This window comes from Protopterus annectens, chromosome 7.part0, assembly GCF_019279795.1.
Source record: "Protopterus annectens isolate FY-2018-M chromosome 7.part0, PAN1.0, whole genome shotgun sequence".
Classification (NCBI taxonomy): Eukaryota; Metazoa; Chordata; order Ceratodontiformes; family Protopteridae; genus Protopterus; species Protopterus annectens.
In genome coordinates, this window is record NC_056739.1 from 1,112,087,590 (window position 1) to 1,112,108,652 (window position 21,063).

At 41.7% G+C, this 21,063-nt stretch overlaps 1 protein-coding gene across 1 annotated transcript in view; it reads right to left on the reverse strand.

The window, feature by feature from the left end:
- Positions 1–18,094, reverse strand: part of UACA (uveal autoantigen with coiled-coil domains and ankyrin repeats) — an 845,278-nt gene extending 827,184 nt beyond the window's left edge. The window contains exon 1 of the mRNA XM_044077695.1: positions 17,693–18,094. Within this exon, the coding sequence (XP_043933630.1) occupies positions 17,693–17,728 (36 nt within the window). The 5' untranslated portion in view covers positions 17,729–18,094. The remainder of the gene's footprint in view (positions 1–17,692) is intronic.
- Positions 18,095–21,063: the final 2,969 nt, after the last annotated feature.

Consider the following 21,063-nt stretch of genomic DNA (forward strand, 5'->3'; position numbering starts at 1 on the left):
GTTGACTAAGCCCAGGGGCTAGTACACTCCTCATCACCTCGAAGGCTCCCCCCGTCAGAGAGACCAGAAAGTTCCCGCTCCGAAGAGATAGGAACCCCAGGCCTCACCGAGAGGGAAGGCTCCGAGGCAGATGTCGGGGCCGAGCTCACCAACGCCGAAGCTCCGAGAGGGAGAACGGGGTCGGAACAAGGGTCCGATGCCACTCGCCCCCTCGGAGCCGAGGAGAGAGACCAGATGCCCGGATCCCTCCAATGAAGGCCTCAACGAGGAAATCGGAGCGGAGGACGACTGAGCCGAAAGGGGTGGTATCGGCTCCGAAGCTACAACGGTGACGGTTCCGAGGAGCTCAGGCTCAGAGCTCTGTAAGAGAGTCGAAGGAGGAATGTTTGGTGGATGTGAAACAGCTACCGTCTGTTGAGACGGGCTATGGAGTATTTGGGCCAATGCCTGAGACTTTAATAGTCTATTCACCACTCTCTCGAGGTCGTGATCAGACAGCCTGGACGACCGAGAAGAACGGCTCCGATGGCTCCGAGCAGGGGTGATCTCGGAGCCGAACTATCAACTCTAATGAAGGGGATCGAGATCTCTTTTTAGAGATCGATGAAGCCAACGAAGCCGAGGATACGTCGGCTCCAGCCGGAGCCGACATTGAATGTCTAGATTGGGCAGTATCGGCGCCGGATGGAGCCGATACTGTGACTGCTAAGGTGGAAGGATCGGCTCTGGCCGGAGCCGATCTCTACCCTGGTGAAGGTAAACCAGAATCCGACGGCTTGGAACTTTCAGCCAAAGGCTTAATAGGTTTCGAGGGCTTCCCCGGCGCCGACTTAGTCGGGGAGCTCTCGGGCTTTAATAAGCCCCTTAAAATCAACTTATTTCTTCGCTCCTGCAGGACTCTTGGGCTGAAGGCATGACAGATAGCACAAGAGTCCTGCAGGTGCAGAGGTCCCAGACAATAAACACAAGAAGTGTGACCGTCTGTCAGAGACATCTTCTGACAGCACGAGTCACACTTCTTGAAGCCTGAGACCTTCATATCCTTCGACATAACTGTGTCGAGGAAACACAATACACTAACACACACACACAAAAACACCCAATCCAACAATTTAAACTAGACAGGGATAACACACAGTCATACACAAACAATCCCTGACAGGAAAAAATTTAGGAAGGGGAAGGCCTAAGCTAGGGAAAGGGGATAAATAACTCGAAAAAAAGGGAACACTAACGGGAATAGGGTTAAAGTAAGCGTTAAGGTTAACAAAAAACAACTATAGATAGGAAAATTTAAAGGGGGTAGACTAAAGTCTTATATTTAGTCACTTACCTGGAGCTGGTAAAAAAAGACACCTCGTTAGTGAAGCGGCAAACGAGATCTGGGTAGTCTCCGCCTTGCATCATGGGATATAGGGTTGCCTCGAGCTGGTAAAATTAGCTCTCGAGCTTAGCAAGTGTCGAGTCGGAGCCGTGGATCGGCTTCGAACCCATCCAGCAAGAATGAAGGCGAGATTGACAACTTAACATTGAACCTTTACTGTTCTTGTCTGGTCTGGTCTGGTGGGATCTTTTCGACAGCTAACTGTTGCAAGAGGTTTCGCTCTGTTTATTGCTGCATTCTTTTGATGTGATGGGATGTCCACTAAAGGTAAACAGTTGGGATAGGGATCAGTTTCAACTTGGGAGTGTTTAACAGCCAAGCATTTAGATAAATTAAAGTGAAATGTGTGTATCAGATACTAAAGCATGCAAAGGTATTGTAAAGAATTATTCATGACAAATGGATTTGAGTATATAAACCAGGAGTGTCCAACCCGCGGGCCGCATGCGGCCCTCAGAGCTCTTCCATGCGGCCCGCGACCCTTAAATTTAAATTTAATTTTAATTTAACTTTTTTTCCGTGTGTTTACACGTCCGCGTACTTTTGCTGTTCTGTGCATGCACCAACTTTCTTTTTTTCACGTTTTTTTCATACCAGCGTCTTTCCGCTGGTATGCACATGCGCGAAAACACCGTTCGGTCGGTTTTTATATTTCTGGTAAAGCTGAAGGAAGGAGCGAGATCGTGGAGAGAGGATTTATTTCATTTCATACACACTGACTACACTACAACATAGCAAAAGGTAAGCTAAGTATTTTGACACTGTGTCTGCTCCCTTTATACTACTACTGCACCTACTACTGTGGTGGGAACATCTTGTAATCAACTTTAGAGGACAAAGTGACTTCAGTGATTTGACTTTTTCAACCAAAACCATTTCACTTGCAGCGGTAGCACTTTAATTGTACTGTTCCGTTAAGAAGTCAAGTATACAAAAGATAGTTTTATTGGTTGTAGTGCGATATAGAAGTTGTCTTCCTTGGGATGGGGAAATACTCTTAGATTTTGAAAATCGTCATTTTAATTTTTTGTTGGTTTGAACAGGAGGATTGCCTCTGAACGAGTGAACTGGAAAATGTGGTAAACCTATTGTCCACGATGGTGTTTCTAGTTCAGGCCAATATACATTTGTGTTGTGTACTGGTTATTTTGATATATATGTCAATGTACTATTTTGAGTTTGTGCAACATACGGTATATTAAACACGGCTACACTAAATGCAGATTGTTGTATCCTGTTATGCTTGTACTTTTGCGTATAAAACAAAATTGTTATAGCCCGTATTGTGAAACTGTCAGGATTGGATTTAGTAAAAAGTGTAAATATAATAGGATCCATTTTTCTTTGTACTTGGACTTTTAATTAGGTTTATTGTGTATGTATCTGTACCTGCAAGAAGGTATTACAGGTATTGGGGTAGAGATTATGAGTGGTAACATGGTCGTAATGAACGGAGTTTGTAGTTTGGCAGGTGGTGCTTGAGGGGGGTGTTACACTGTGGTGGAGTGGATTGAGATAAGATGTGATGTGAGCGATGAGTGTTGGTAGAAGTAGCAAAACAGTGTGAAGGAGTGTCATTTTGATTGTTGGAAAGGTGATGATGGTAGTGTGTGTGAAGCAATAGTGGCTTGGTGTATTAAGTTAAGCGTGACGTGTAGGAGGAAAGGTTAAGGTCAAGTAATCTGAGAAGGGAAGAGGAGGATGACAGAGAGAGGAAAACATGCTGCAGGTTGTATTGGTAGTAGCAGAATAGGCTTATGGTAGAAATTTAGGTACGAGCCAAAGTCATTAGTAGGTGTTTACTATAGTCTATGTGTGAGTGGATTGGGGGAGATGCAAGAGAAATTAGGAAAGAGTAGCTGCTTTAAAATATTAGGAAACAAAAAGAGAACAGCAAGTGATATGTGGGAGTACATAGAATGAGTTTTGCAGTAGAATAAGCTAATTGAATAGTAAATAGGTGGTGTCTGATAGGTTGTTGTGGAAGGGGTAGAGCTTAGTAAGTACAAAAGTAAAGCAGCAGAGACTGGGAGGGAATATTAGGTAAGGTAGGGTAAGGTAGGACAGTAGAGTGATCCCAAGCATAACAAGGTTGAACGGGGAGGGCTAACAGCATGAGGTCAGTAGTTAACTCAGAAAACAATCTAAACATGAATAGAAGTGGACAAGTCACTATGAAGCTAGTACAGGGAAAGTGTTAGATTTCTGTTTTTTTAATAATTAGAATGAGATATTGAATTTTAGGGCAAATATTATGCATTTATTAATTAATTTATTGTTCAGATTCACCTACAATACAGCCAGTGGGCCGATTTTGTATTAGTCCGCATAAACCTGGGGTCTTTTGCTCTTTAGATTATGATGCATGTTTTTTTTTTTTTTGCTCTTCAGATTATGTGAGAGACTTTTTTTTTTGGTCCTCACTTGCCGTTTGCCCCCAGACCATTTCTGTTGACTCAATGCGGCCCTTGCAACTGAAAAGGTTGGACACCCCTGATATAAACAAAACTCCAATACAAAACTAAACAATTAATAAATTTAACTATTTTAAATGTAGCAAACCAAACTATACTTAAAATACAATAAGTTGATAAAATCATTCCTGCAAAGAATTTTAAGTATCTTCAAATACTTGTTTAACAGAATGCCAAAGCCATCCAAACAGCAAATTCATGAAGCAGTGCAAATATTCTTCAAATCAACTAGTCCCATAAATATCCCTCTGTACCTGGTGTCAGCAGTATGATTAAAAGTTGTTCTATTTTAAGTTAAGTCAATTAATCAAAATGCATAACCCAGGAGCCTTCCGCATTTGCATAAACAGTTCACAAAAAGTATCCTCTATAATGTTGCAATTGGTGTACAAATGGAATTGTGTAGCATCTGGCTGTTATAAACCTGATCCACTTTTCATACACTATGGCCAGTCATGCATTTAAGTAGAGGGGCAGAGGACTTCTGCCTAACTACACAGTGGTACAGTCAGGCAAGGTCTCAGGAATTAATCCACTGCTCTCCCAACAATGGACTGCAATACCCTTGATTCTGGGATGGTGTCTGTCATGAAGTTACATAGGGTAAAGAGAGGTCCTCCTGGATCTTTGACTATTTTGCTGCTGCTGGTACACAGCAACCAAAAAGCAAGAATGTTTTCTTTTCAAGGTCACAGCAGAACCAATGGTGAGTTGGAAATTTAATGTCAACAGCAGGGAAGATACTGCCCTTTCTCTGTTCATTGGGGAGGCTATTACTGATGTGCCAATAAGTATGGACCCAGCAAAATAAGTGTTCAGAAAGGTCAGCTTGGTATCTTCAGTGAAGTCCATAAGCAGCACCCAGACATGACAGACAAGGGCAAGAGACAAACGCATGCAAAGGTTTTCATTTGTTGGCATGGTTTTCATCAGAGACTGTAATTTGTACTTCAGGTCTCCATCAGGTTGCCCTCCAGCTCTTGCTGGAATCAACATATGAGGCAACAATTTACATACCGCAGGATAAAGATGAGGGCAAATAAACTCACCTAGTTGTGGCTCTAGGTTCCTTATCTGGGAGATGGACAACAGAAATCTGTGAAGTAGGGAACTTCACAAGGGTTTTCAAAGCAGCAGTTTAATTTGGTTTGCAAGCATCTGTCCCACAAGGTCCTGTCTTTTGGAAGGCAAAGGATCTTGTCTCACTTGTTTAGGACTAGTGTCACATCAAGGCCTTCCCATGTTGTCTTAGCCTCAAAAGGGTCCAACTTGTCAATTAGAGGGAATTACTCAAAGTACAGTTTTGTACCTACCATAAATGTAGATGTTCGAGTGCTAATACAGCTGCAGTAATAACATATGGGTTCTCTGCCGTCAGGCGGTCCCTCTGTCGGCCGAATTCCAAAGTCTAGGTCTGGCGTCTGTTGTTGTCGCTTCCTTTCCTGACGTCAGCGAGGCAGGAGTATAAAAGACACAGCCGACGCCATTTTCTTCAGTCTTTCTTGCCCCAGATGTCAGGTGCCCCCAGTAGTAAGGCAATACATAAATTATATTTATATACATGCAATGCAATGTAATCAAAAAACAGTAGTTGCAAGCAAATATACCATAGAAGGATAACCCAAACAGGTTGTATGAAGAGGGGTTAGGTCCTAAGCCTTTACCAAGAGGGGTAGGAGGGAGGGAAATCTGTACTGCAGCTGTATTAGCACTCGAACATCTACATTTATGGTAGGTACAAAACTGTACTATGTTCATCGTGCATACAGCTGCAGTAATAACATATGGGTAGAATCCCAAAGCTACGCACAGGGTGGTAGGCACTAGGTAGAACTGGGATGAGCCAGAATGCCCTGCAACACAGCAGTAGCAAAGCCTGCGTTTTGGAATATAAAGGCAGGTGGTAGTGTCTTGTGAAGGTATGCACAGAATTCCAAGTGGCTGCCTCCAAAATATCTTTGGTAGGAACTCCTCTGAAGAAGGCTGTAGAGGTAGCGGTGGCCCTGGTGGAGTGGGATCTGATGCCTGTAGGGACAGATTTTCCATGATAGGAGTAACAAAACCGTATGCAGTGGCCTATCCATTTTGAAATTGTCTGTTTGGTCACTGGCTTCCCTTGAGCTCCTACAGCATAGGACACAAAACGTTGTTGTGATTTCCTAAAAGGCTTTGTTCTGTCCAAGTAATAACGTAGCTGTCTATGGATGTCTAAAGAGTGTAGCAGCCTTTCCCCTTTATTTTGAGGATTGGGGTAAAAGGTAGGCAAGTGTATGGCTTGATTTAAAGCTACCCTGGATACCACCTTAGGCATAAATGATGGGTTAGTTCGAAGGGCAACCCTGTGATGATGGAAAATGAGAAAGGGCTGCACAGCCATGAGGGCTTGTAGTTCCAAAACCCTACGAGCTGAGGTAATGGCCAGAAGGAAGGCCGTTTTCCAGGACAAATGTTGCAAATCTGTTGAAGCAGCTGGTTCAAAGGGAGGCAATGTTAATTTTTCTAGAATATAATTAAGATCCCATGCTGGCACTGGTTGTTTCCTTGGTGGTCTTACTATTCTTAGCCCCTCTGAGGAACTGTCTTAAGAGTGGGTGAGAGAATAAGGGTGGATCCGTGTTGAATTCTGCAGAAATGGCTGTGGCATGGATTTTTATGGAGGAAAATGAGAGTCCACTGTTCAGCAGCTCAGCTAGATACTGTAATACCCGAGGCAAATTTAGTTTTGTAGGGTCCTGGCCTTTTTTCTCATTCCAAGAGCAAAACCGTTTCCATTTTGCTGAGTAAGCCTTTCTAGTAGATGGCCTTCTGGCCTCCAAAATGACATCCTGTACCTCTTTGGAGAGTAAGGTCTGTTGAGGTGTTAAGGAATTTTCCATGCAGCGAGATTGAGTGTTTTCAGCTGACTGTGAAGAGTTTTGTAGTTGTGCTGAGTCAGCAGAAGAGGCATTAGAGGTAGGGACCAGGGAGGAGTATGTGTTAGGCTCCTCAGGAGTGGGTACCAGTGTTGTCTTGGCCAGTCTGGAGCAATCAGTATCATCTTTGGTCTGTCTGCTCTTGCTTTCAAGAGCACCTTGGGCAGAAGAGGCAGAGGTGGGAAAGCGTAAACTGTCCATGCTGTCCAGATGAATGAAAGGGCGACCACTCTCCAGGCCTTTGGATGAAAGGTCCTTGAACAAAACTTTTCCAATTGATGATTCCTGTGGGAGGCAAAGAGATCTATGTCTGGCCTCCCCCACGCTTGGATTATCTTTGTAAACACTTGAGGATGCAACTTCCATTCGTGTGGATCTGTCATATTTCTGCTTAGATTGTCTGCCAGCGTGTTTTCCAAACCTGGCAAGTACTGTGCTTGAAGCTTGATTTGCCATTCCAGAGCCAAGTTCCAAAGTGTCATGGCTAGTCTGCACAGAGGATATGAATGTGTTCCTCCTTGTTTGTTTATGTACCACATAACTGTGGTGTTGTCTGTTCTTATCAATAATTGTCCTGGATGTAGGAGGTCCTTGAAAGCTGTAATTGCATTTATCACTGCTAGCATTTCTTTTTGATTGATGTGAAGGTGCTTTTCCTTTTGGGACCATTTGCCCTGAATGCACCCGTCTGTCATGTGCGCTCCCCAGGCGTAATCTGAGGCGTCTGTTGTGATGACTTGATTTGCTTGAGGCTTGCAGAATGGGAGACCTGTGTTTGTTTGACATGCTTGAGCCCACCATAGAAATTCCTTTTGCAAACATGGAATTATTGGTATTATTGTTTCCAAACTGTGGCTGTGTTGAGACCATAAATATTTTAGGTACCATTGAAGTTTCCTCATATGCAACTTTGCACATGGGATTAAAAGAATGCAAGATGCCATGAAGCCCAGAGCCTGCAGGATTTTCCTTGCAGTAAGCCTGGTACAATTTGCTAGCATTTTGAAGTACTGAGTTAGTTGCCTCTGCTTTTCTGGTGTAAGATAGGCCATCTGGGTGTTTGTGTCCAAGTTGGCACCCAGGAAGGTTATTTTCTGAGCTGGTGTTAGCCTGGATTTCTCTTTGTTGATTGTGTATCCCAGAGCATTCAGTAACTGTGTTGCATAAGCCAGATGTTCCAGAAGTGTGTGCTTGCTGTCCGCTTGGATCAGGCAGTCGTCCAAATAAGGGTAAATTTGTATCCCTTGAAGTCTGCAGTAGGCAATTACTGATGCCAGGCATTTCGTGAATACTCTGGGCGCAGTAGATAAGCCAAAGGGCAATGCAGAGAATTGATAGTGGATTGAACCTGCAAGAAATCTGAGGTATCTTCTGCAGCTTTGTCTGATAGGGACATGCAGGTATGCCTCCTTGAGGTCCAATGTTACCAGCCAAAACCCCTTGCCCAGCATGGGAAGAAGCTGCTGTAATGTGAGCATCTTGAATTTTGGTACTAGTAAGAATGTGTTTAGGATGGATAAGTCCAAAATGGGTCTCCAGTCGGTTCCTTTCCTTGGTACCAGAAATAGCCTGGAATAAAAACCTTGACCTTGTTCGTGAGTAGGTACCTCTTGAATAGCTTTCATGTCTATGAGCTTTGAAATTTGTATTTGTGCCTCTGCCCTTTGATTGTGTGGCAGGTTTGGCATGCCTCGCATTTTTGGGAGAGTGTGAAAATGAAATCTGTAGCCTCTGTTTATAACGTCCAGGATCCATTTGTCTGTTGTGACCATATGCCAATTTCTTGTAAATAATGCCAGCTTTCCTCCCAAGGGTGCTGCCAGCTGAGACTTGCTTGGCATGGAAAGGAGGAAGTCATTGGGTTTCTTTCCTGTATTGCTGTGCATTGTTTTTGCCACCTCTTGGTGCTGGAGTTTGCCATTGTCTGCCTCTATATGATCCTTGTGATTGCCCTCTGCCCCTTGTGCGCCTATTATCTACCTCTTTGGGGCCTGTCCGTGGCTGGAAAGGACCAGTTTTTAGAAGGCCAATTTCTGCTAAAACGTGGTGGTTGAACCTGTAGAAAAGCTTTGACAGTTTGCACAGATTTGGCTTTTTCTTCCATTTTCCGTAGCATCTCCTCAGCATTAGTACCAAATAGCACATCCTTTTGTAAAGGAGCATCTAGTAATTTAGCTTTCACATGATCAGGCAAGATTTGTTCCCTACGCCATGCATGCCTACGAATGACTGATCCCGTAACAGCAGCTCTACTTGAGGCCTCTAGGGCATCATAACCACATTGTAAAGTGTGTTTACCCACTTGTTCTGCACTATGCATCATATCCTGTAACTCCTTCAAATCTGGTTGTTCAGGTTGAGACATTTTATTTCTTAATTGTGATAACAGAAACTGCTGATATTTAAGCATATGAAACTGACAATTTAATGCCCTCATGGCTAAGGTGGCCGAGGTATATACCTTTTTTCCCCACCTTTCTAAGGATCTTGACTCTCTTTCGGAAGGTAGTGGATTCTTAGCAGTAGAGGCCTTCATTCCCTTGGGACCTTGAGAAATGGTTTCAGGGTCAGCATTATGGCTTTTGAAAAGAAATTGGTGAGAGTTAGGAACTCTGTAGTACCTATAAGGCTTGACTGGGGCAGGAGGCAGAGAATCCGGGTTAAGGCAAGCCTCCGAATAAACATCATCAAGTACATCCAAGACAGGAGGTATCGCCAGAGGTCTGTGTTGAGGCAACAAAAGAAATTCCCTCAGTATTTTCTTGGAATCAGAAAAGTCTTGGCCTTCCCAATGGAAGTGTTCCCTCAAAGTGTGCAAGGTTTACCCAAAAGAATAATCCTCAGGAGGAGATACAGAAGGAATGGATTGTTCTGCATCAGAATCTTCAAAAGGGGAGTAAGAGTGCTCCTCTATATCAGATTGTTCTGAAATAATGGAGCCCTGATCAGAAGAGGGAGAATCTTCCTCCACTCTGGGCCTCTTGTCAGGAGGGGGTTGGGAACCCCTGATAAGAGTAATTAAATCCTCAGCCATTTTAAGCATCTGTTTTTTAGGCATGGGTCCTGTGCAACAGGCCTCTTGGGATGCCTGGCTGATTTGGATTTAGTAAAGGCCTTAATGGAAAATAAAGATGATGGTCTAAAGACACCATGGGTGGAAGTGGACCTGTCCACATTAGGAGACTCAACGCTCACAGTGGCTTCGGTGGTTGTAGTCTGGGTATGGGCCGAGGTACCTGCGGTCTCGGGTACAGAAGACCCCGCCAAAGAAGTGTCGTCGGTAGTCAGGGACTGCATAAGCGTCTCGCTGAGAACCGGACCACGCGTAGCCGGTTTTGGCATGGTGTCGGTGGAGACCTCGCGTGTCGGTCCTTGTCCTTGCGTTTTTTGGACAAAACTGTAGTCTGAGTCTCCGACGACATTTTATAGTCAAATGCTGTACCAAATAAATGTTGGGCGAACTCCGCCCGACGCTTGATAGTGCGTTTATTGAAAGTAGCACAAAAGCGGCAGCCCGAGACGTCATGGTCTGGGCCTAAACAAGGTATGCAAAGGGAATGGAAATCCTTATGCGGTATTTGCTTCCCACAAGAAATACAATTGTTAACTTTTTCTGACATCGGTCTGAGGCAAGAAAAGTTTCCCCAACGGGGTACTTAGCTTTAATGAAGATTTCAGTTTCCAAATTTTTCGTAAATTCAGGAGCTGGCCGACCGGCACTTGCAAACTGCTTCTGCTTCGGGCACCGTGCGGCAAAAAAGACTGGAGAAAATGGCGTCGGGTGTGTCTTATATACTCCTGCCTCGCTGACGTCAGGAAAAGAAGCGACAACAACCGACGCCGGACCTAGACTTTGGAATTCGGCCGACCGAGGGACCGCCTGACGGCAGAGAACCCATATGTTATTACTGCAGCTGTATGCACGATGAACATCAAGGTTGAAGGTACTGAATGCCTCCTGCAAAGTGCATTGAGGAGAGGTTATGGTGCATGCAAACCAACCTTCACTCTGCCACATCATTTCTGTAACCACAATGAAATTGGAATCATCGCGAGGGGATGATTCATCGCGAGGGGATGATAGGACTCCTCACTTTCATCTTCACTTATACCCGTTACAGAAAACTCCTACAAGGAGGGGACACATGCATCCTGCTACAATTGTGCTTCCTCCTGTGCCTTGGAGTTGACAGGTCGAATAATGACAGAGATACCTGCATGGAACTGGATAAGCAGAAGTAATTATACAAAGGCCCTGACCCCTCTTGTCCTGTTCTGAGAAATAGTAAACACAAGTGCGATTCAAGGTGTCTTCTGTTGTGATTCAGATTAAATCAGTTAAAACAGGTGGTCAGGGCAACAAATACAGCACAATCCATATTGTGTGCAAAGAGACCAATGATATCCTTTGGGCTGATTGGCCTGAACTCAAATGCACAAGATCATAACCTGCCCAGACAAATGAGGCTGATAAACACTGGCCCTCAACTTAACCCAGATAGGCTGATTCCCTAACAGGGTAGACATGCACATAACTTTGGACCCAGTACCTGAAGCATTGATCCTAAGGGCTAACTTCAAAAATGAAGCGCACAAAATCTACACCACAACAAGACGCTTATGGGCCAACCTCAAAGCCTCAGTCTAAAGGAACTCTCACTCCCAATAGCACTGATATCAAGATTGTCAACATAAATCAACATTGAAGGCATGAACCCTGAAAGTTGTGGCCTCAAGGCAAACACTGCAGTAGACGTGAACATTTCTGTCAATGTTGCTGTCACCACCACCTGGAGAGTAAAATACAATCTCATTACTACTGACTTAATGAAAACTGTATAGGAGAAATGGGATTACCTGACAGAAAAGCGTAACAGAGATGAGAGGCTTCTCACTGGCCAGTACTAAGGGGGTAGTGGGAGTGTCAACATACATTTTTGGGGGACTTTGATATATTTTTCTACCACATTTTAGTTTAGTTAAACAGCAGGTACAGAATGACTTTGTAAACACCACAAGTATCTTGCTGTCAACAGCCTAGGAGTCACCAAAGTTTTTTCTGCCCTTTATATCAGAAATGGAACAGCCACTGTTCATTCTGAGCAATTTCCTGTTAAATTTGTGAAACACAATTTTTATTGTGCATGTATTTTAGAAACCACAGAAGGGGAATGAATGACTACTCTTGAATACTAAGCTGTTATGATCTGGAGAGGAATCGAACTCTATTGATTTTGCCCATTCTGTGCAGCACCCCCCCCACCTTGCCTTTATCAATTTCTTTTGCCTTTATCTTTAGGTTTATCAACTTCCAGCTTGGTTCTCATGCTCAATGGGGTCAACCTTAGAACATCGCTCCAGATGGACATCCCATTCAGCAGCAGATATCCTTCAATCTACACAATGCCTTTTTTCCTCTATTCTTAGCAGCATTAGAGGGTAAAGGATTCATAAATCTCAAACTGTTCCTTAAAATGTTTCTCATCTAACAAAATATGCACACAGTACGCTTGTCCTAGGATGGGACCTTATACCCATACTTGCATTTTTTATAGCTCTACTGTTCATACTATAAGCAGCCAACAACCAACAATCACTTAGAAATAAATGTCGAATTTTAGCATGCAATGTGCAAAAGGTTAAAATCAGCAACAACAAATGAGAAAATGTCAGAATAATCCAAATACGATTGATAAGAAATAAAAGGGAATCTCTCAGACAAAGACTCTCTCAGTAAAGACTTTTATAAATACAAAGTATTAAACAAGCCACTGTAAAACACACACAAAAAAAAATTATATAATTAAACACATATAAAACGAACATTTAAAATACCGAACATGTTTAACACTAGCAAAAGTGATCAAAACACATCTGATCACTTCTGGTGGTGTAAGTCCGTGCAAGACTGCACAAAGTGGGGATCGGGGAATTTGTCTTTTCCCCCACTGTAGAGAGATCTCAGAGTTGCTATATATAATTAGTAGTGGGTGTGTGAAGGCACGGAGGGGGGGGGGGGGACACACAAGCATTTTGGCTTTCAATTTTTCGGGACCAGTCATTAACCATTCCAGATGTATGTGCTTCAATGTTTAGAAGTACATCCATACACGCGTGTATGTATATTTTGTACGTATGTATGTATGTACACACACAAACACACACCACCCCGGTGTGGCAGGACCTATTCCACACAGCACAGCAGCATGGAAAAGACAGTGATGAAGAGGACAATCCAACTCTTGCAGAAACGGTCGTAGTATATGGCAACTAACAACTGTGGACCATGTGAATCACACAGGAAGTCAGTCTCAAAGACCAAATGTGATGTATGCAGGTACACGTGTATCAGGCTACGCTGTTCAGCACATTGTCTGATCACACTGTGCATCAGGCATAACCTCAGAACAGCATAGGATGGCAAGTGCTGTGGTTCAGTCATTTTCACAGAGGAGGTGTACACACCACCACAGGACAATGTACATGCACTGGGTGAGATACAGGACCCACAATGTGCATCACCAAGCTGCAGAAGTGCAGAGGCAATCTAGCCGAAGAAGGCAAAAAAAAAAAAGTCCGACCTGTGAGATATGCAGAGTGTATACATAAAGGAAATCAGCAGAAGTATATAATAAAAGGGCTTTAAAATGGAGTATTTAAAACTTACTCAAATGTAGCCTAAGGCCGTTTCATTGATGTTTGCTCAAAGATAGGAGCCTAGAAAACATTGAAATGCTAAGCTGACTAAACGCCTGCAGGTTTTATTATACTTGTTGCTGAGGCTGGCTCCCTCATCTCAGACTCATTAGTCTCTGCACAACACAGTACAAATTCTGCACAAATAATTTAATTCCCATTAAAAAGGTAGACTTGCCAAACAGGCATGTCACTACAGCGATGCCTCAAAAGATTTGGACACAGACCCTACCATTAAATATGCTATTATATCCTGGCATTCCTGGAGTGATTCAAAGAATACCTCCTCTCCCTTGCACAACAAAACAAACTTATTACTAAAATTATACAAGTCTGCTAAAATTGTTCTTTAGCTTTTTACCATATGCAACAACATTGACTGCAAAGCACTCCAGCAGGTAACTCTTCCATGATAATCTTTGCTCCTTTCTGCTCTATTCTCCAAAGTACCCCAAAACTCTCTCCTTCCTAAGCTGATATTGTATCACAGAAATGTGTACTTGAGACCACCTTACAAAGAAAATAAAGCACAACTACCACCACAGTGATGTACCATTTCATAATCATACTGGTAGCACAACCCAAAGATATTCTCTCTAGCAAGCCTCACTGTGAATTCACAATAAAAAGGCAGCCTCACTTTCCCTGGATTACCAACGGTATATGCTTTAAGTATTCCTCATAAACATACTCCTCCCTCCCCTTCCCCACTGCCAAAAATCATCTATGTTTAACAGCTTCCATTAGCATTTTCTCCAGTTCTGCACCAATGTCTTCACCCTCTTCACCCATAATATTAAGAATGTTAAAAAGAAAAAGCTTTTCATCTGGCTTTGCATCAGGCATTGTCTATTTAAGTATGCACCAAAAGCAAGCCCCCAAAACAGCACACCCTCTTCAACATGAAACAGAGTCACCTGCAATTAACAATTGTAGCAAACAGCTTACATTACATCCTTGTTACAGTTGGAAATACAAGACAAACAGAAAGCATCAACTTTCTCCCCACCAAAACACCCAATCCCTCAGCCACTTTTCAAATCCACTCCTCTAACAACACAATCATAAACACCAGTTCACATACCAAATTATTAGGTGTCACAATTGATAGCAAATTAAAATTTGACCTACATCTGTCTCAAACCATTAAAAAACACACAAACTAAGCTCTCAACTGAATTAATCCTTTCCTAACTAGCCAATCTAGACTAAGCATCACCAGGACTCATCTCTTATCTACTGTTCTCTACCCTTCTCCCATCTTTACAAACCTTAACAAAACTGACCATACCAAACTTGAATCAGCCTTCAATAAAACAGCCAAGCTCACCATTAGCTCCCCATATAGGTCCCACCACTGCTCTGCCCTACAACAAATAAATACAAACAAACAAAATGGCTAGAACTCCCACAAGTAACCGATACCCAACTTGCCTTTAGCCACCAACTAATACCAGTCAAACAGAACCCCAGCCCTACAACAATTACTCCAACCATATGCCAACACTCGGCAACTCCAATCCTTACATAAAACAGTTCTCCAAGTATCCAAAAGCAACAACAAAGCAATGGGATGCCCTCTACTTTCACATTTCTAAACTTTGGAACTCAATCCCCCAGCAGATCCTAAATGCTACCAACCTATACCAATTCAAAACTCTGCTCAAAGACCACCTCAATAACAATTGGCTCTACTCCTGCACCAAGCCAGGATAATACCACATAAGCCCACATCAAATTTCATTCCCTAAATTTTATAGCCTCCACGTAGACCCCACTCCCACTTGTTAACACTTATCAGCTACTTACAATAAGAATATAATTTGATAATTCCTTTTCCTTTGTAAGGGTATACATACGTACACGTATTACATGCATACTCAAATGATCAACTAAAGATGGACCCCTGCCCTTAAAAAACACACACACACACGCACATATATAAATAAAAAAATCACATACACAATATACATACAAACACGACTTCAATATATTGCAATAACTTTCTCCTTTTCACTAAAGTGCCTATTGTACATTGTCGCTGTCTTTGTTGTCTCTAAATACTTCTGTTGAATTCTGTGTAAAACCGACGCTGTACTGGTCAATGTTACTCTTGTTTTATTGGAGCTTTTCTCCGTTTCTTTGCTGTTTATATCATTAATACAAAACATTTCTTTTTAGCCCTCTCCTGACCACAAACTCAGTGTAAATCACTGTCACTACTATGTTAACACAAGTTTTACTTATTGCAGTCTACCTGTCTTAGCACTTATTTAACTGTCTTGTCATTCTTTGGCATTAAACTTCTTAATCTCAGTCTAACACAGCAATGCAACAAGGATAAGTATATTTCACTTCACAGGTAGGTAACAGGTTAAAGTGCATAACATTTTACAGTAGTGTGTTAATTACTGCAATTGTTATGCACCTCAATGTACAAGTACTGTTAACTTTTTACATAGCATATTGTAACTGATGTAACAATCACACAGTTTAATGTTTAGGTCAAGCCAGCAGTGAAGATGTGCCACAGCTAGGTAACAAAACAAACACTCGTACATAACTATTTTTCTTTCAATGTCATTAAGAAGGCCTCACAAATAATACCTGGAAACTAAATAAGCTTACTGAACTGAGCTGAGAGGAGATGCTACATATGTACGAAAATGGATGGATCACCTCTCTCAGGGAAGGAGATGGGGGGACAAATTTAGTCATACTGAAATCAGGCAAATGTTTTTCAGGTGAAATTCCTGTCTAAAATATAATCTGTAAATAAGAGCTTCCATTACAAGACTCTCTACAGATTTTCTGCATATGCTCATTTTCAGATTTTGACTATTCTCAGCTAGAGCGTCTTCTGCGTGGAGACATGCGTGAATGGGCGTACCTTCGTTGAAGGTTGTGCGTCAGGCCTGGCAAGCCGGTACGTAAAAATCAACTGCCAATAACTAGCGGACTGCAACTAACTAGTAACTTGCAGACCGACTGGCAACATCAGTAAAATGACACTTGAATTTAAAGTCATTTTGACTTCTTCGTTATGGCGACCCCTAACCGGGAAAAGCCGAAAGACACAAACACGTAACAGCTATTCACATGTTTAAACACTGCTGCTTTAAATCCATTAAAGCTCATTAGGTGCCCTTACCAGTTTGCACTCCTATTTCAGAAAGCCTTCCCTATACTTTGTAGAATACTTTGTTGGGTGTGTTCTAAAAATAACCAGGTATGTAGTAAATGCTGAAAGGTATGAAGCCCAAGGCAGATTTACACAGTTATAGCATGTAAGGGAATGCCACAAAGGCAAACTGATTATTAATATTTTAATGGGACAGCAAGCGAAAGTCTTGTGTCAATGCATACTCCTGCTGAAAAGAATATACGAAAAAAAGTTCCCTTATATCCCAAGATACAACTTCTGTAAAACGGGGTGAGTGGAATGAGGTACATATATTTTGTTTTATGATGAATTCACTATGGATTACTGCAATGTACTGACATACTGGATGAAACTGAAGTGTTCTCCCCTACATTTTAAAGGTTGAAACTAATCTATTCTTAAAAACCTAATCTACCCATTTTCAAATATTAGCTTCATCTGCAGATGTGATTAAATGGCTAAAAGTATAACACAGGGGAATAAACAATGTACTGCAAATTAGCCTGGATCCCGCAGACTTAATTCAGCACTCTAGCCCCCACTCCACATACTTTGTACTACTACAAATCATTCAATGAAACTAAAACTTAAGGCTCATGAAAATGTTTGTGTATTAGGTGGTGCTCACCCAAAAATCCAAATAACTTAGGTATTCCAAACAGAAAAATTAACGTAGCCAAGCAGTGCTCATGTTGTTGTCCAAGAAACAGTAGAAGCATAAATGTTAAGCGCCACAGTTCTTTAAAACCCCTTTAAAAGACGGGGTACTTCTTAGGATTAAAATCATGTTATATGCATTACTTCACACTTTTCAAATAAATGGTTATTACTGTGCTAGAAAAGCTTGGCTAAACACGTAGTTACTCATGATAGCATGAACAAGCTACATTTTAAAGCTCTACTTAAAAATGCTTAGATGACACCAAGAGAAACTGCTGAGAAGTTGCCAAGTATTACTACAGGCAATTTAAACTGAAGAAACAAAACAAAACAGAAGACATTTAACTATTTAACTTTCTCATAATGAAAACAGACATCTATTCTCTCAAGGCAAAATACCTACAAGGTGTGTAGTAGCGCACGAAAACCATCGACTCATCCTGAATCCTATTACAGTCTGATGACTTTCCTAGCATTAACTACGGACTTTTCTCAAACTGTCTCTCTACTTCCAAGCTTAGCAGAGTACACAAGATCAGGCTGTTTGACCAGTTTTGTCTTCACTCTTTCTTATTCTCTCTTTCTCGCTCTCTTGTTTTTCTCCCTCCAAGTGGCCAACTTCACAGTTCATTCAGTTACATCCTGGACCTAAAGTGAAGCAATTTAATAAATGCTCTTCGTCTTCCATATCTTCCTCAGAATTCATAACTGCTTAATAGAGTTTTCCACTGAACCTCTGTCTCTGTGTTCCTAGGACAGCCTTAAGGACAGCCGTAAGAACAGCAGCTCCTCCCTTACTCTATGATAAAAACAACAGAGGCTGTCCCTTTGACAATAAATACTTCCACAAACAAACTGCCTGAAAAGTTACTTCCACAGCATGAACTCCACCCCCAAGGCAAGTGCCAACAAATTACTTGGACAGTAAATAACTATTTTAACCAGCACTAAAATACCTCAGTAAACAGCATGCAGACAGCCTTTAGCCAGTCTGGCTCTATTTTAATCACATCAAACTTTGACAGCTGAGCAGCAAGAGTACGAAGCAGTTAATAAGTTCTGCACATGCATGGCCTCTGACTAACACAAGAGTATGTTACTGGCAACAAACGAGACAAGCCCAGAAAAGACACCTAGCTCAGTGGCCCAGTTTTACAGAGCCAGAAATAATCACCTATTAAGATAGGTTTATGCACCCAGTGACTGTTGCCTCCTCCCCTCCACTGAACTTTGTTGTAAATAATCTTAACTCTGACTAAAATCAAAAGTGACTTGAAACAAAAATACAACACAGCTGAGTGATGGGAAGTTTCTCCTGGAAAAGTCAGATTTTAATGCCAAGAAGCAATGCAGACTCCCAATACCATAACGAAGAAGTCAAAATGACTTTAAATTCAAGTGTCATTTTACTGATGTTGCCAGTCGGTCTGCAAGTTAGGAAAGTGAGAGGAGCTAATGACACTGTAAAATGCACTATGGAAGCAACAATGATTTATACTACTGAAGTGTAACATTATCTTGCGCAATGCTCATCGCTTAGGTTATACATGATTCAAAACTATGCAGTGGCTTGCAAAATGTTTATGATGCAATCAAGTAGATTGCAGTTTAAAGTAATGTCAAAGGAGGGGGGGTCCACATTTTGTAATCAAGATTTAAGAAGTGCAGGCTCCACTTAACATTTTACGACTGAAGCAGCAGGATAAGATTTTAAGCAGCAAACGCCTCCTTTTATCAACCAAGATCATTCTATACAGTCAAAGCTCTGCTTTTCCCAGCAGTAACCTACAACAATGAGAGTTGGATTTCAGGTAAGGCTACAAACCAAAAAATTGATGCTTTTGAACTCTGTTGTTGGAGAAAACTTGAGAATTCCATACAATGAGATCAAACCAGTCAATAGTTAAGGAAATAAATCCAGTCTGCTCAATGCAAAGTCCGATAGTAAGACTCAAATATTCCAGCTACAAAATGTAAAAGAAAAGGAAATATTACAGAAGACACTGATGCTTGTAGAGAGAAAAGGGGACAGTAGAGTTTATGGCAGACAGACTGCATACATCCTCCTACTTCTGCACTTAAAATGTATCTTGCTTACATTCTGCCAGGAAATCAGTAGTGTCATATCACTGAATTATCCTTGAAGCAAAAACCTGTACCTCTCCAACTAAAAAAAAAAACACAAACAAAAAAAAACAAACAGAACTAGCTTGATGTGCTTCAGGACACTTGGCCATGTATCCATTACAATTAAATGTGTCTGAATATTTTGCATTAACTATCTAGCCATCCTTCTGCTGTTGACAGGGTTAGTCCCACTAGCCTAGTGGCCTCTTTCCAGGGACACCAGATGTGGTACTTGTACTACCAAGGAAATTTGGCCAGGGCATTACAGACTTTCCCTATTCTTTTTAATAGGTCCCATGGAATCTTATTAATTCATCTGCACTACTACCAAATCAAACAGATGGGGCCACAGTTAAACCTATCACCTGAAGGACAATACACTTAAAACAGCAGCACTCCGCACCCCAATGCTGCACTGTAGTATCAGCTAGCTTGTACTACTGTCAGACTCGCAGACTTTTACACCAAAGGCAAGTTTTCTAAATGTTGCACCACTGACACTGCATTAGAATGAGATGCTGAAAGAAATATTAACACCCTCAGACATTAGTGAGCAGCTGTACATGCCAAAAGTGCCTTCTGAGTAGATCATTTAAATGCAGTGTCAAAATTAATACATCCTGTCCCAGGATGCTCATATCAACCAGACTAGCAGGAGAAACCATAGGAAATTGTTAGTCCACAGTTGCCAGAATCTGTGGAAGACAGGTCAGGGATAGTAGAGTGGGTATTGTCGGAGGAGAATACCTATAGGTGTAAGTTGGGCTGGAAAAAATGAATATGTTGCTACAACAGAGGGCCTCACACAGGAGTGCTGGTAAGGGAAAAAACACAGCTGAGATTCCTCGCAAAGGGTGAAAACAGTGTTATGGCAGTGCATGACACGCAAACCCATGCAAACACTGGTTTAAGTACCACAAAAACGAAAGTAAAACAGAAACACTGGAATTGACCAATCAACCTTTGTCCCCGAGCTCTTAGGTAAACATCCTATGCCAAACCAGTTCATTTACTCCCACTAAGTGCAGGTAAGCCCCAGCCAATACAAGATGGCATAGCAGGAAACAGGAATCACACAAACAGATCTGGATACAGTAAAACCTATAACCAGACTATGCTAAAGATATTTAAACTCTGTTTAGGTCGCTTTAACACAGGAGAACAGATACACACAAATACAACAACAGAACAGTTCACATTCCATTAAACAGTTTAACTGTAAAACAGTGAGAAAAATACAGTGCAGATGTAATGCAAGCTAATAAAACACAGTTAATCAAATACAAGTACAGTATAAGGGCAGAATAAATTGAAAATGGTAGTTTTTGTAGACATAAGTGGTGATCCTGGAAGCCCTTATAAAATTATCCTCTAGGGATATTTTTCTTCATAAATTCAGGATGACCACCCCTAAAATGCTAGCTATTTTTAGGTGGTTTCCTTCCTATAAATTTTACTATCCAACTTTTTGTCAGACAAATTCCACTCTGAATAAACAGTGGTTCCTAAATCACGTAAAAGTGAACTGTAAATAGTCTAAAATATTTAATTCTTGAATAAACATAACACATTCAATTTCTGACATATAAACAAGCAAAAAAGATAATCCCCAAACCTTTTGTAAAAAAGATTTTTTCAAAATATGTA